Source organism: Podarcis bocagei (assembly GCF_964188305.1).
Source record: "Podarcis bocagei genome assembly, chromosome: 6".
NCBI lineage: Eukaryota > Metazoa > Chordata > Lepidosauria > Squamata > Lacertidae > Podarcis > Podarcis bocagei.
The window spans coordinates 35384417-35398816 of NC_138130.1; the positions used below are offsets into that span (position 1 = coordinate 35384417).

The 14400-nt window shown below is 41.0% G+C and overlaps 1 protein-coding gene across 2 annotated transcripts; it reads left to right on the plus strand.

Annotated features, from left to right (window-relative positions):
- The first annotated feature begins 204 nt into the window (after nucleotides 1–204).
- AKAP17A (A-kinase anchoring protein 17A) lies at nucleotides 205–11733 on the plus strand. 2 transcript variants are annotated; one of them, XM_081199147.1, is made up of 5 exons: nucleotides 205–395; nucleotides 1879–3042; nucleotides 5192–5340; nucleotides 8043–8283; nucleotides 9857–11733. In XM_081199147.1, exons 2-5 carry the CDS (start codon nucleotides 2257–2259, stop codon nucleotides 10751–10753), a joined length of 2073 nt encoding a protein of 690 aa, XP_081055273.1. In that variant the 5' UTR covers nucleotides 205–395; nucleotides 1879–2256; the 3' UTR covers nucleotides 10754–11733. The 2 variants fall into 2 exon arrangements, with proteins under 2 accessions (XP_081055273.1, XP_081055274.1); XM_081199148.1 differs by lacking the exon at nucleotides 205–395 and adding an exon at nucleotides 472–491.
- The last annotated feature ends 2667 nt before the right edge of the window (nucleotides 11734–14400 follow it).

Here is a 14400-nt window from a genome sequence, read left to right on the forward strand (position 1 = left end):
ACCCGCGAGCAACTCAGAAAACTTTCCCCTCGGCGTTTTGAAACCTGAAGTGCGCATCACGCGTGTCCCTCTACATTCCGCGCACTCCATCTCTCTGTGTGCACCAAGCCCTTATAAGGGCATTCCCTTCTCTCTATAGCGGGCGTCCTACGTGCCCGCCCTCGTTTATCTCGGAGGAAGCGGAAGTGCTTTTGTTTTGGTGGCGCTGGGCACTGTGGGAAGGCCGGTGCGGGGCGCGCGTGCGCGGGAGGCCGGACGAGAGAGAGGGAGAGAGAGAGGCGACCGCGGGTTACCCTGGAGAGGAGGAGGAGGAAGAAGACGGGCGTCGGCGGCGCGGGGCTGGTCCTTCCTCCTCAGTTTGGCGGAGGCCAGATGTGCCAAGGACCGGGCGCGCGGTAGGTGCCTCCTCTCGCCCACCGCTCCGCCTGTAGCCAGTCGCCCACAGTGCGCGTGTGCTGTTGTGCGTGTGTCAGGACCGACACGTTTCCTGGGTGCGTGTCTGTGCGGGAGACGCCAGCCTGCCTTCGGGCCCGTTGTGGCACTTAGCCCACCTGCGAAAAAAGCGAATGTCCTCTGCTCAAGTTCTCTATTCTGTGCTCACCGCCCCCCTTTTTTTCTCCAACAGCTCCTTTTTCTAAGCCTGCAGCACCAGCACGACGTCGGCTTTCTTTCTTTCTTTCTTTCTTTCTTTCTTTCTTTCTTTCTTTCTTTCTTTCACCAGGCTCCTTTCACCTGCGCCCTCCTTTCCAGGGGCTCAGGCCACTAGGCTTCCCTGCCCTTCCTCTGGAGTCAGAATGGGAAGAATCTTTATTTGCATCAGCCACTAGCTGTAGCAATAAAATAAAATGTACTGAAGATAGAGGTAAAAAGTTCACCATAGAAAATACATTTTGGGGGTTTGCATCAATAAGCCTTCCTCTGGTTTCATTCTCACAGCAGCACTGAGACAGGCTAGAGCCGTTTTCTAGTCCAGGGCCAGGTGGGGGTGGATGTGAACCCAGGTCTCTCTCGCTGGCCTTAGTTCAACACACACTCCTTGTGTTGCATATTGTGCGGTCAGTCTTTTTGTTTCTGACCTGGAACCCTTCTTGAGCACCAGCCTGAAATGTGGGGCCTACCCGATTCATTGCCCAATTTCTTCTTCCTTGTGTTTTAGGGAGTGTGCACTGAATACTGGGAGCAAACTGGAGGTAGCTGTCACTTTCATGCTCCCAGGAGACAATCTGGCTGGCTTCTGTCGGAAACAAAATGCTGGGTTAGATAGGCTTTTTGGCCTGAGCCAGCATGACTCTCCTTACATTCTCCTGCTTTCCCCATTGACCAGCATGCAATCATGTAGTTGCATAATTTAATTTTATGGTGTTAAATTAATTGTTACAGTAATTGAAAGTAGAATATATTTATTCACCTTTTACAAACAGTAAAACAGTATTAACTTGGATGACAATTTAGTAAATTCTCTTTTTATCTTAACTGTTGTAGTTAATTTCTAAGTTAGGGTTGCTGAAACTTGTTATGTTTCATACAGGTAATGCTAATGAAAATATTATCAACTTAGGCTGTAGTCCTAACCCCATTTACCTGAGAGTAAGCCCCATTTAATTCAGTAGTATTTACCTCTGAATAGACAGGGTTAGGATTGCAGTACTTGTCAGTTGGATGTATTCTCACTGTGTAACAATAGTTTGTAAATTTTGCTCTACATAGCAAATATATAGTTTACATGCTATACTTAATACTTTCCCAGAAATCATTTTATAGTAACTTTGGCTTTGAGGTGTTTGCTGCTCTTCAGTGCTTCATTAACTAAAAATAATCCTGTGTTTGGTTTAATAGGATGGAAAGTAAGACTCTTAATTCATTTGTTTCAATTTACAGATTTCTGGTTTCTGTATCCACTCGAATTCATCTCAGTTGTGATGCATCAAACAACCTGCAATGAATTTGAAGCAAAAGACTACAGCTGTTTCTCTGCATCTTCAGTTTCTCCTTCTTAAACACTCCTCCTTAGTACCCATCACACAGCTTTGCAGTTTCTCTGCTTGCAGCTGGAGCACAGAAGTGCAGCGTGATTAGGAAAGAGCATAATATTTTGTTGTGGACTCTCTATATATTGTTTTGATAAATTTTAACAGAGGACTTGTTCTTAAGCCTTTGAATGCTGCTTTCAGGAAACTGTTAAAATGATCATTTATTCTAAGAAAGGAACCACTTTCTGTCAGTGTCTAAATCACAGATAAGCCTACTATCCGTTGTATGCTTATTGTCTTTTTTGTAGCCATGGCAGCTGCTACAATAGTTCATGACACAACAGAAGCAGTGGAGCTTTGTGCTCCTTATGGGCTATACCTTAAGCCCATTACAAAAATGACCATCAGTGTGGCACTTCCTCAGTTAAAGCAACCTGGGAAGTCTATTTCAAACTGGGAAGTGATGGAAAGGCTGAAAGGAATGGTGCAAACACATCAGTTCTCAACCTTGCGGATATCTAAAAGCACCATGGATTTCATCCGCTTTGAAGGAGAGGTAGAAAATAAGAGTCTGGTTAAATCCTTCCTTGCATGCCTGGATGGCAAAACTATAAAACTTAGTGGCTTTTCAGACATTTTAAAAGTCCGTGCTGCAGAATACAAAATTGACTTTCCTACTCGACATGACTGGGACTCCTTTTTTCGTGATGCAAAAGATATGAATGAAACTCTGCCAGGGGAAAGGCCAGACACTATTCATCTGGAGGGCTTGCCTTGTAAATGGTTTGCGCTGAAAGACTCTGGCTCAGAAAAACCAAGTGAAGAAGTTCTTATTAAAGTGTTTAGTAAATTTGGGGAAATACGGAATGTGGACATACCCATGTTGGACCCATATAGGGAAGAAATGACTGGCAGAAATTTTCATACGTTCAGTTTTGGAGGCCATTTGAATTTTGAAGCTTATGTTCAGTATGAGGAATATGCAGGTTTCATCAAGGCTATGAACGCTTTACGAGGGATGAAGCTGATGTACAAAGGTGAAGATGGCAAAGCAGTGGCTTGTAACTTAAAGGTGAGATACTGTTGAGCTGTTCCTAGTAGAAAATTCTTCAAAGAAACATTGCATGTTCTTTTCCTTTATATTTTGATGAGCTGGTGCTTAAGTTACCAGTTTTAGGTGCATGCACCCCATAAGTGAACCTTTAGAGGTATTTATTTTAAACATTTGTATGCCACCTTTCCACAAATGGTACCCAAAGTGTTGCCCAACTAAATGGTGTGGGGAGTGTAACTTTGAATATGACAGAAGAAGCAACTCGCAAAGAAAATGTCACAAATTATAGTAACTGTTAAGTTAGAATTGGGGAATGTGCTGTCACTAGTTCTTAACAAGATATAGGCATACAATTTATGAATTGTAATGATGTTGCAGACGTCTGAAAGACTAAATATATAGAGCAGCTGCCAGTGCAGCTTCTCTTTGTGCAGCAGAAATCCACTTGCACAAAAGTGCTTCTGGTTTTCTTATTTCTCCTTCAGCAGCATCCCTGCCCCCCTCAAAAAAATAAAAATAAAAAATCTGCTCCAGTAGTGGGAGGATAGGAAGGGAAGCCCTGTTTCCTGTGTGGATGCCCGCTTACCCTACATTTGATCTCACCCATAGTCTCTTTTAAGTCAGATGATATCAAAAAATACATTAAAAGAATATCCAGTCTTTTTCTAAACCTGAGTACTTTGTGGCATCCTGAATTGCCTTTTGCGTTGCTTCCTGTGCTTCATTCTGTGCTTACTTTATTGAAGTATGTTCCTAGGCCCTATCGAAGCATGCTGTTTCACACACTAGAGAGAGTGGGAACATGTTGCCTAGCTGCTTTTCCATTATATTCTAGTGTTCACCTTCTAGTGCTCACCTGTGCCTACCCTTGTTCCCTGTCTCAACATAGGGATGGAAATATCTATATCAGGGAGCTTGCTGCATTCATAGAGGTTCCCTATGGGATTGAAACTCTGCATGATTCTAAATTGCACATGCATCTCATGAGTAAAGCAAGCTCCCCACTGCACATATTCACCACCCAGGGAAGTAGAAGGGCATGGAGCCTGGTATGGGGACATTATGGGGGCTGGACCAACTGCTGTGTCTCCAGTCTCCCTTATATTATTCTAATTGCTTTGGGGAATTGAACACCCAAATAGGGCTCTGCTACATATGGGAACAGAGAGTAGGAGTGACATAAGAAAATATGCTAAAGTTGTCTTGTGAGAGACTGATGGTTGGGCATTTCATACACTATATCATGCAATTCCCAATTTAAAATGAAAGTTATTTTGCCAATTCATGTAATCATGAATTTTTTCCCCTTCATGTAATCATAACACTGAAAAGAAGAGCAATTGTTCTGGCATTATTCATGTTTATCTTTCCAGCTGATTTTTTTTTTAGTAGTATATAATTCCCTGTTTAATATGTTCTGTTAAAGAATAGAGTGAACTCTATGTGAAATTAGAGTTTGCATTTAGAAATAACAGTATTTATCTAGTCAGCAGATACTCAGTTTAACTAGAAAGGCATGTGGGTAAGTTAGTGGTTTTAACAGTATGAGTGGGCATCTAGGAAAATAGTTGGATCAGCCCCTCAATTACTGGGAATTCGCTGTTATCTGCATTGCAATATGGTTTCAGGCGTGCAACCTTTGTGTTCCTTTTGAATGCAGTGCATTGAATGCAGTCCTATGTGAGCAGAGATTTGCCACTCATTTTGATAATGATGCATTCAACATTGGAATCTTTCAGTGTTCTCATTTTATGGATGGATTAATTGGATTGTATTTACATACCACCTAGTCAATAATGTCCTCTGGGCAGCCCTTTTCCTTGTTCTTCCTAAGGACAAGTAAACACTAGGAAGCCTGTCATTTACTGTTCAAAAATCTTGCAAGGCTTTTTTGATAATTACTTAAGGAGGCACACTGTGGCAAAATATGAGAACCACTGTCGTTCAGGACTATTAAAGGTTAAGAATGAATATCCTTAACTGTGATAATATACATTAAGTTAGTGACTACTAATGTGGACAGACCTGATGTGGCTTAGTTTTCAACCTTCTGTAACCGCTAACCACAAGTGTTCCATTCTAAAATGCACAATGAAATCAAATGGAACACTTAAAAATCTGTCAGTGTACTTTAATGTGAATACTTTTTGTTCTGTGCCTGTAAAAGGTTTCATTTGATTCAACAAAACACCTGAGTGATGCTTCAATTAAGAAACGTCAGCTTGAAAGGCAGAAGCTCCAAGAGCTTGAAAAACAGAGAGAAGAACAAAAACGTAAAGAAAAAGAAGCAGAGGAAAGACAAAAAGAGGAGGAAAGGTACGCTTCCTTCCTAAGAAATAACAAACTGTGTTAATGTTTTTGTACTTGTAAAATGCAACATAGTTATTTCTGTTCTTATATTTTGGGCTGTTTACTACTCAGATGTTTTGAATATTGTAAACCATTTGTATTTTGCTTTATGTAAATGTTTACATTAAGAAGCCATAAATTGGGGTGTTTGATACAACCTTTTGGAAAATGCTACTATTCATCTAGAAAGCACAACAATAGACTGTTCACTGTTGCTTCTGACAGTAAAATCAATCTAAGAAAATAAGTTTCTGAACAAGGCCTTTTCCACTTTCAGCTAATTAAGCTTAACACACTTGATCCTGTTAATATGTGTCTTTAGTTAAGCTCCTGTAGGTCTACTGTGGAGTAGCCAACGTGGTGATCTCAAGATGATGTTGGGCTATATCTCCCTTTGGCTCCAGCCAGCATGGCTAGTAGTTTGGGATGACAAGGGTTTATAGCTCCACAAAATCTGGAGTGACCATGTTGGCTACCCTTGGTCTAGTACAATCTGTTTAAACCTTCTGATAGAACACCAAGCTGCAGTCTTTGATGAAATAACTTCAGAGCAGTTCCATTGACACTGCACTGTTGTGAATGGTTACTCTGTACATTTCTCTTGAGCATCTTATTTATCAAAGTGTTACTGAGCATGTTACGAATAAGGCTGGTATACTTTGTTGGGTTGTGGTTGGAGATAATTAATATGCCACCAAATATGTTTAATTCCATGATTCTAGACCATGGGGTGATACCATTTAGTCATACTCAGAGGACACCCATTGAAATAAAGTCCACTGATTTCAGTGGTTCTGTTTTGAATATGGATAGCATCAAATGGCTTTCAGTAGCTCTTTGATACTCTTGGCAGTGTTCTGTTGCAATAATAATAATAAATGATAATAAATCTTTATTGTCACTACACCACCTGTGTGCAGTGAAATTAAATGAGTGTTCCCCCCCCCCATACACTCAATCTGGTTCGCACTCTGTGTGCTTGTCGGAAGTCAATTGCACCACTATTTTTTTCCATGCAGCAGCCCAACAGCCCACGGATAAAAACTGTTCTTTAACCTGTTGGTACGGCTGACTATACTTCTGTGTCTCCTGCCTGAAGGTAGGAGATTAAAGAGGTGCTGGCCAGGGTGTGAGTCATCCCTAAGAATTTTCCTCACTCTCCTGAGGCAGCAGTTTCCTGCGATGTCATCTAGCAAACTCAGGGGATAGCCCAGGATGTCATGTGCTGTATTCGCCACCCTCTGTAGGGACTTCCCGTCTGTGGCTGTAAAACCAGGGTACCACACTGTAATACAGTATGAAAGGACACTTTCTATTGTGGCCCGGTAGAAGGAGATCATCAGTTTTTGTTTGACATTTTTCTTTCGCAAGACCCTGAGGAAATGGAGTCTCTGTTGTGCCTTCCTAACCACCTGGGTTGTATTGATTTTCCAAGTGAGGTCTTCACTAAGGTAGACTCCCAGGAATTTAAAGGAAGAGACTATCTCCACACAGCCCCCCTGAAATACAATGGGTCTAGTTCCCCTCTCTTCCTCCAAAAGTCCAACACCATCTCCTTTGTCTTACTGTTATTTAGGTGCAAGTTGTTCTCTAGGCACCATGTCGAGACTTTTTGAACCTCCCTATACGCTGATTCATCTCCACCTGTAATTAGACCCATTATGGTGGTATCATCTGCAAACTTAATAATTACAGTAGATGGATCGGATGAGATACAGTCATATATACAACGAGTACAGGTAGGGACTCAGCACGCATCCCTGTGGGGTGCCAGTGCTGAGCTTCAGAGAGGTAGATGTAACAGGCCCAATCCTCTATTTGTGTGCGATCCCTCAGAAAGTCTTTAGTCCAATCACAGATGGCAGAAGAAAGGTCCAGGTCCCTCAGTTTTTTAATAAGAATGTCCGGAAGGATGGTATTAAAAGCCGAGCTATATTCAAGAAACAGCATTCTGACATAATTCTCTGGTCTCTCCAGATGACTCGCTGCAAGGTGAAAAGCTGTGGCTATGGTATCATCTGTTGACCTATTTCTCCTATAAGCGAACTGGTGTTCATCAAAATCCGGTGGAAAACATGTCCTAAGATGTTGAAGAACCAATCTCTCAAAGCATTTCATCACTACAGATGTTAATAGCACAGCTCTTGCAGACTGATGGCTTTAGCTGCAGAAATTACACCCAAACTTATTGATGCAGAGCTAGCTTTATGCCAGATAGAAGGCATGGCATCTATCCACAGCATATCAGAATGTGAGCAGTTCTTCTCACACCTTGCATTACCACCTTCCTGATGAAAACAGGTGTTTTAATGGCCAATTCTGTTAATGTGTATTAGACTTAACAAATTCATGGTGATTCATGGTGTTCTTGATACCACGTTCTTATCCATCAAATGATCAAAATAGTATCAGTTCTGTTTTACCTTCTTGTTGTGGCTTGGGAAAATATTTAGAAATGTTGCTTTGTGCTCAATATGGCTTTGTTTCTTACTTCTGTTTTGTAAGACTTCAATCCTTAACTTGGAGCAGTCCTTTGAAATTGGTGAGGTTTAACCTCCAAATGAATTTGAAGCTGTTAGTAGTAGTTTCGTTTGTTTGTTTGTTTGAAGAATTCTTTAAAACCCTTTAAAATTGTACCTATTGCGACTAACTGCAATATTTATCCTTAGGAAACAGAAAGAACTTGAGGAATTGGAGAGAGAGAGAAAGAGAGAAGAGAAATTGCGTAAAAGAGAGCAGAAACAGAAGGATCGTGAAATTCGTAGAAACAAAAAGCGGCTTGAAAAAATACAAGCGGAAGAGCAAAAAAAACTACAAGAGAAAATAAAGCTTGAAGAGAGGAAGCTTCTCTTAGCTCAGAGAAACCTTCAGTCTATTCGATTAATTGCTGAACTGCTGAGCAGAGCGAAGGTAACTGGTTGTTTGTTTTTAAGGTTTGGACATGTGTGCATGGGAAAGCAGTATAACCCCCCCCCCCCAGCAGCTTATAAGTGAGGATTTGATAAATTACACACACACACGGATTTCTTCTCTCTATTTTATAATGATGCCTCTTCAGTTACTCCATTTTAAATAATGCTCGTAGCACTTTGCTGTTAGCATTGTGTTTTGGCTAGGCCCAACCCTGTCTTCACTCCTCTTTCCTGTTTGAGGGACAAATAGGCTACTGTGTTTTCCAACATCATAAAGCTGAACCAGTGTGTGATGCAATCTGTGCAAAAGGGACTAAAACCTGTATCCAGGAAGCATGCAAAGGACCTGGGAGTTGCGTCTCCCTTTATCCAGTGCCATTACCTTAGTTTCTCCAGTAAGGGATCATTGACCAGCCTTGGGATAGTCATGAAGCTTGCTGCATCAAAGGCTTTTCTGAGTTCACAAGAATGCAGTTGTTGCATTTGAGGAGTGAAGGTTGTTATGTGTTTGTATCAAGGACCTTTTCATGTATAGTTTGTGCTCATTTGCCGGGTTTAGGACACTGATTTTGCTTCTGTGGCACAAATAACAATTTGTCAGTTTCATGAGATAACTGCTTATAAATTAATTTAGGACCTGATTAGTAATTTACAGAGACTTGAAATCCTAGGAAAATCTAGCAATTCATTCAAGGAGAATAAAAAAAACTAAAATAAAGTTCTGACTTTCCTTAATCTTAAGCCTTTCTTAAATCTTAAAGTCTTCATGTCACCAAGTTGACAACAGTGCAAAATTATTTCTTGCAAAAGTTGATCAGTATAAAGTAGAGTTTATCTTTTGGTCCTTATGAGCTTCTTTGTTGGGTTGTTCAGACTTGTTTCCTAGGAACTGATTTGATTTTAACCTATTTCAGAAAGGCTGCTGGATTGCATTAGCAATTTAAGAATGAGAAGCAGAAAATCTGCTATGGTTCTGTCCTTTAGTGTGTTGGTGAGTGTTGAGATGGGCAATTCTTTTTGGCCCTGAGAGTTGCATTTGGTGGGTGGAGAGTGCACACACTCACAGGCAAGCTCACAAACCTTTTTTCAGCGAACCCAATGGGTACACACACCCATTGTCCATGAATTCTCAGCTCCTCCCAGTGCCAGTCAGCTGAGCAGCAGGAGAGAGGAGGCACATGATAGGCAGAGGTCCTATCACATGCCTCCCCCTTCTCCAGTTCATTGGCTTGGGCAACGTGCTCTCCCAGCTCATCAGACAGCTGTTTGGCAGGTTGAGGAAAGCACTATTGCAATAGGCGGTAAAGCGAATGGTGGAGGGAGCCCTTTCTACCTATGTAAATTGTGTTCCCTGCATATATCTGTTTGTTGGGCTGATGGGGTGTATTGAGTTGGGCTGTAGGGAAGGTCTCTGTGGGATGCAGCTTGCCTACTTGTGGTCTGCATAGTTCCCTTTTTGGTGAATAGTTTCCCTTCTAACAGTTCTCTGAAGTTGTTCAAGGTTGACCCTGCCATGGAATGAGTGTATTTGATACAGAACTAAGGGAAATCTCTTCTCTCTATATTCTTAGGCAATAAAGCTTATGGAACAGGAGCACAACGAGGAAAAAATCCGCCTTCGGCACTTGGAAGAAAGGAGAAGGCTGCAAGAAGCTGAACTCCGACGGGTAGAGGAAGAAAAAGAGAGAGCTCTTGGACTGCAGAGAAAAGAAAGAGAGTTGAGGGAGAAACTGTTGAGCAATCTCATGAATAAGAAGGTAGAAGAAACCCATCTGAAGAAGAGTGAAGTTAATGCACTGCAGCCTATGCCTTTGAAAGCGCTGGTGGGTGTTCCCCATTGTGTTGCATCTACTTCCATTCAGTCCCCTTTAGCCAAACCGATGCAGCTCTGTCCTAGCAGCATAAAGGCTAATGAAAGTGTGAGCAGTCAGCCAAAGTACTTAAATGGAAGCCTGCATGAGGATATTCTCATCAAAGACACTAAGATTAATGTCAGTAGCAGGGACACCGTTTCCGATGAAAGTAGTTCAGGTGTCCTTTCATGCATTCCTACAAATCAGCAACACAAGACCACGCCAGACCGTGAGCAGAACACCTGCAAGAAAGACTTGCTGTCTGAGCAAGGCAAATGCAATAGGGAGCCGAGCAAGGGGAAGACTCGCTTGTGCAGAGACATGGGCAACCATCATAGCAAGGATAAGACTGAAAAAAGCAGGCACAGAAGAGACTTAAGTAGCGATGATGAAAAATGTAGGAAAGAAAGGCGCCTCCATAAGAAATACTCTGCGAAAGGGAGCAGTCCTGGCCTGAGGAGCTTAAGTCGGGAATATGCACAGCACAGGCGATCCTTAAGCAGAGACAGGAAGGAAGATAAAAGAGGGCGCAGTCATGGCCACAAGAGCACAAGCAAGAAACAAAAGCACCGGAAGAGATCTTTGAGCAACCAAAGAAGCACTTGGAGTAGGTAATGAAGGACTTGGCCTTTTGTAAGGGCTATCTCAGAAAGGACTGTAGTGGAGCTCTCGTTATTCGGTCCAGGGAGGAAAAGAAAACTGATTGGGACTTCTTTTTTTTACTTGAATTTAGTTTATGGAGTCCAATACATATAGCTGCGCTTTTCAGAAATATTTTGGGGGCTTCTTTTATCTGTCAGCATTGTGTTGGCTTTCTACAGTGCTATAAATTCTGATCATTCTTGCTCACGCTTTTTCTGTGATAACCTGCCTAATTAGGCATTCAGCATTTCACTTCATTTTCAAAATTCTTGGGTCCTTTTTCATTTCTAATGATTGCAGCCACAGCAATCTTTTGTTTAGAGACTGGCATGTGTATGTTTCTAAAAGGAAATGTAAACTTGACACGTTGACCTACTTGATTCACAGGGAATAAGTAATTCCATCCAGGATTTTTTGCTATCTTAATTGGTGCTAGATGCAACCATATTTTTTATACACTGCTGTGATGCCTTCTTTGCTATTATGACAATTGCAAACTTGATAGATTGTTACAGGGCCCGAATAGACATTGCTACTTTAAACATTTTGTTCCATTTTGAAGGAAATATGCCAGGGTTTGGGAGCCTTTGGAAAGCAGATACACAGGCTGCTGTAGTTTTAGTATTCACATTTGACCTTTTCTTTGTTCAGACCATTGGTTGAAATATTCTTCTACATGCAATTTCACAGGTGTCTATTTTGAAAGGGGGGCCTTCCTGCTAAATTATTTTTATGTGCTACGTTCAGGTTCAGAGTTGTACTTTCTCTTAAGTAACTTTTTTAATAATATCTTTGCTTCTGAAAATGAAGCTCGGGAATTTCCCCAAAATATTAACGTTGCAGTGCAAAACCAGCTTTTTACCATCTAATGGTAAAACCACAGAAGCCATTGCCAGTGAACCCAAATTACTGTTTCGTATTTCGGTACATTAAAAGATATATACACCATTAAATATGAATTGGTTTGTCTTTTGTTTTAATAACTGATTATGCAGAGTCCTTAACATAAAGTGGTTCTATTTTAAAGCTACTTCTCTTTTACAAGATAATTTCATTTTTATCTGCTATTTTGCTCTTCCCAGAAGCAGGAACATTCCCGCTGTTCTTTCACATTGATGAAGATTTTTGTTTTATTTCCTGCACAATAACTTTTTCCCTGAGGTCACATTTGACCTTTGGCATAATACTAGAAATCTCCTTTTTGTTTCTGTATTTCCAACAATGCCTTGATCTTATTGTATATAATATTTAATACTTTCCGTGGCATTTCAGTTTAATGTAGCTGTATCTACATTGAAGCATGATCTGACCTAAACTGTGGGGTCAAAGGATTTCAGATATTATTTGCTCACGTTTTCTTTTTTTTGCATCCAGAATTTCACAAATTTGAAAGCTTGGGGGACAGGACCTCAAATGCCCTGTTTCTGTGTGAAGCTGTTCATCCTACACATAGCGCTTTGCCATAGTTTCCTTTTTGCAACCATGTTAGCTGTTGTACAGCAAGATCCCCTGACCCTTGTGAGTGGTTGTTTAGGGGCACATGGGCTGCAGTGGTAAGAGCAGGCTAGGGAAGTCCTGCTATCTGCCCAGAAGCCACCTCATAGTCTTCTGGAGTCTGTGGTCAAGTTTGCCCTTGAACAGGAAGTACTCCAGAGTTCCATGTGTGCCCCTTGATGGTGGATAATAGGTAGCCTAATGCTTCAGTCAAATTTTCTAGCCATGCATGCGTTTGAGAACATCTGTGCACCTGCATATCCAACATGAGATCAAGCACTGCTGACAGTGTTCCACATACTTTCTGGTTTCTGTGCTATGAACTTAAAAGCAACATCTCAAATTACAGGGTTTTTTTAAAAAATGATTTTTGAGAGTAGCCGTCACATAACTGCTGTGGCTTTCTTTTGACCTAAATAGCCTTGAATGAATTCACCCTCACTTAGCCTTTTTTTCCTTTGCCATCTCTGATGGCTTTAAAAGACATACTCCTGTTAACACAAATTTAGCTGTGAACTTCTAGCCCTCGGGCTAATTGGGCCAGGTTCTAAAAAGGTATCGTCATGAACATAGTTACTTACGCACATTGCATTTTTTTTGCAGAAAACAATTTGTGACACTGGTGGTTTTTCCAGCAGTTCTAATGTTGAGTGTTCAGGCGAGAATTTTCTCTTAGAACGAAATGAGCATGTTTACAAGCTAAAACCCACTCCATCCACTTCACACAGTAATGTGCACAATGTTGCATAACCAGATGCAGATTAGAGCCATGTCTGGCATACAGATGTAGATTGATGAAATGGAGCTAGAAAACAAGGCCGTTTTAAGAAAATCAGAGTGAATTAGAACATCCAAAACAGTAGCTCACTAATAAAATATGCTTTAGTCCCTCAGCCCACTAATTTTAATGTTTGTAGTTTGACACATGCATCAGAAGAACATGGGATAGTTGGACTTGCATCAAAGAAACTAGGGTTCAAATCCACACGTAGCTTTGAAGCTCAGCACACTTTCTCTCAGAACTTAACGTACAGTAAGCCTTCAACCTGCATGTTGTTAAGTTCCGGGGATCATGCCTGAAGCCAAAATCATGCATTGGGTGCAATGGCAGGTGGAATGGCCAAAGTCTCTTTTCCCCCACAGGCACCAGATTCCTTTCCTCCCCCTTTTAATTTTTTTGGCCAAGTGTAAAGCTGAATTCACATAAGTTAAATGTGCATAAGTTGCATGCTCACTGTATCTTACACAATAGTTGTGAGGAAGAAATGGGACAGAGTTCACATTAATACACATAGAACTTGGAATCAAGGTAGTATGCAAATGTGGTAAGTAGTCCAAATGCTACATTGCAGAAAATGTTGACCTGTTTCTAGCGCTGCACATTCTGTGATTGTACTGTGCAGGAGCACACATTATTATTGCACAGTTCAGTTTCCTGAGAAGAGATGCTTTCCTATCTTTTAATTTTAAAAACCACATTTTAATTAATTAATTTAGCATTAAAAGAGAACACGTGCCGCATTCCTCAGAAGCCTGTGTTTTTTGTCATTAATCTGGCTATGAATATGTGAGGACTGGATTACCCTTTGTCACAAGTGAAGCACAAATTTTGCTTACTGGCTGCTTCCATCTTCCTCATTGGGAAGGTGCTCCAATCCTTTACTTAGTCTTTTCTCAATCAACCATATCCGTTCTGAGATGGGATAACCAGAGGTATCCACAAAAACAGAAAATATTTTCATAACAAGCACTTCGGGCATTAGGTTTGAGCACCTTAAAATATTGTTGGCAAACAAAACCAAACTCTAGTTTTATCTTCATATTCTAATGAGAGCTTAGATGATAATAATCAAGTAGAAAAGCAGCTTGTGCAACCTTTGCAATGTGTTCAATCAGTTTAGTTATTGGAACTTTCAATCCTCTTTCAGATGCACTACTCGAGTAAATCTTTTCAGCTGATTATCTTGGGCCTCCTAAAGAGACAGATGCCAATTGAGCCATAGCAGGAAAGTGTTGTTTGCTTCTGGATCTATCTATCTATCTATCTATCTATCTATCTATCTATCTAAATGTAGATTTCAAAATTACTTTCTTTTACTGAAAAGGGAGTTGACTCTTCCAAATGT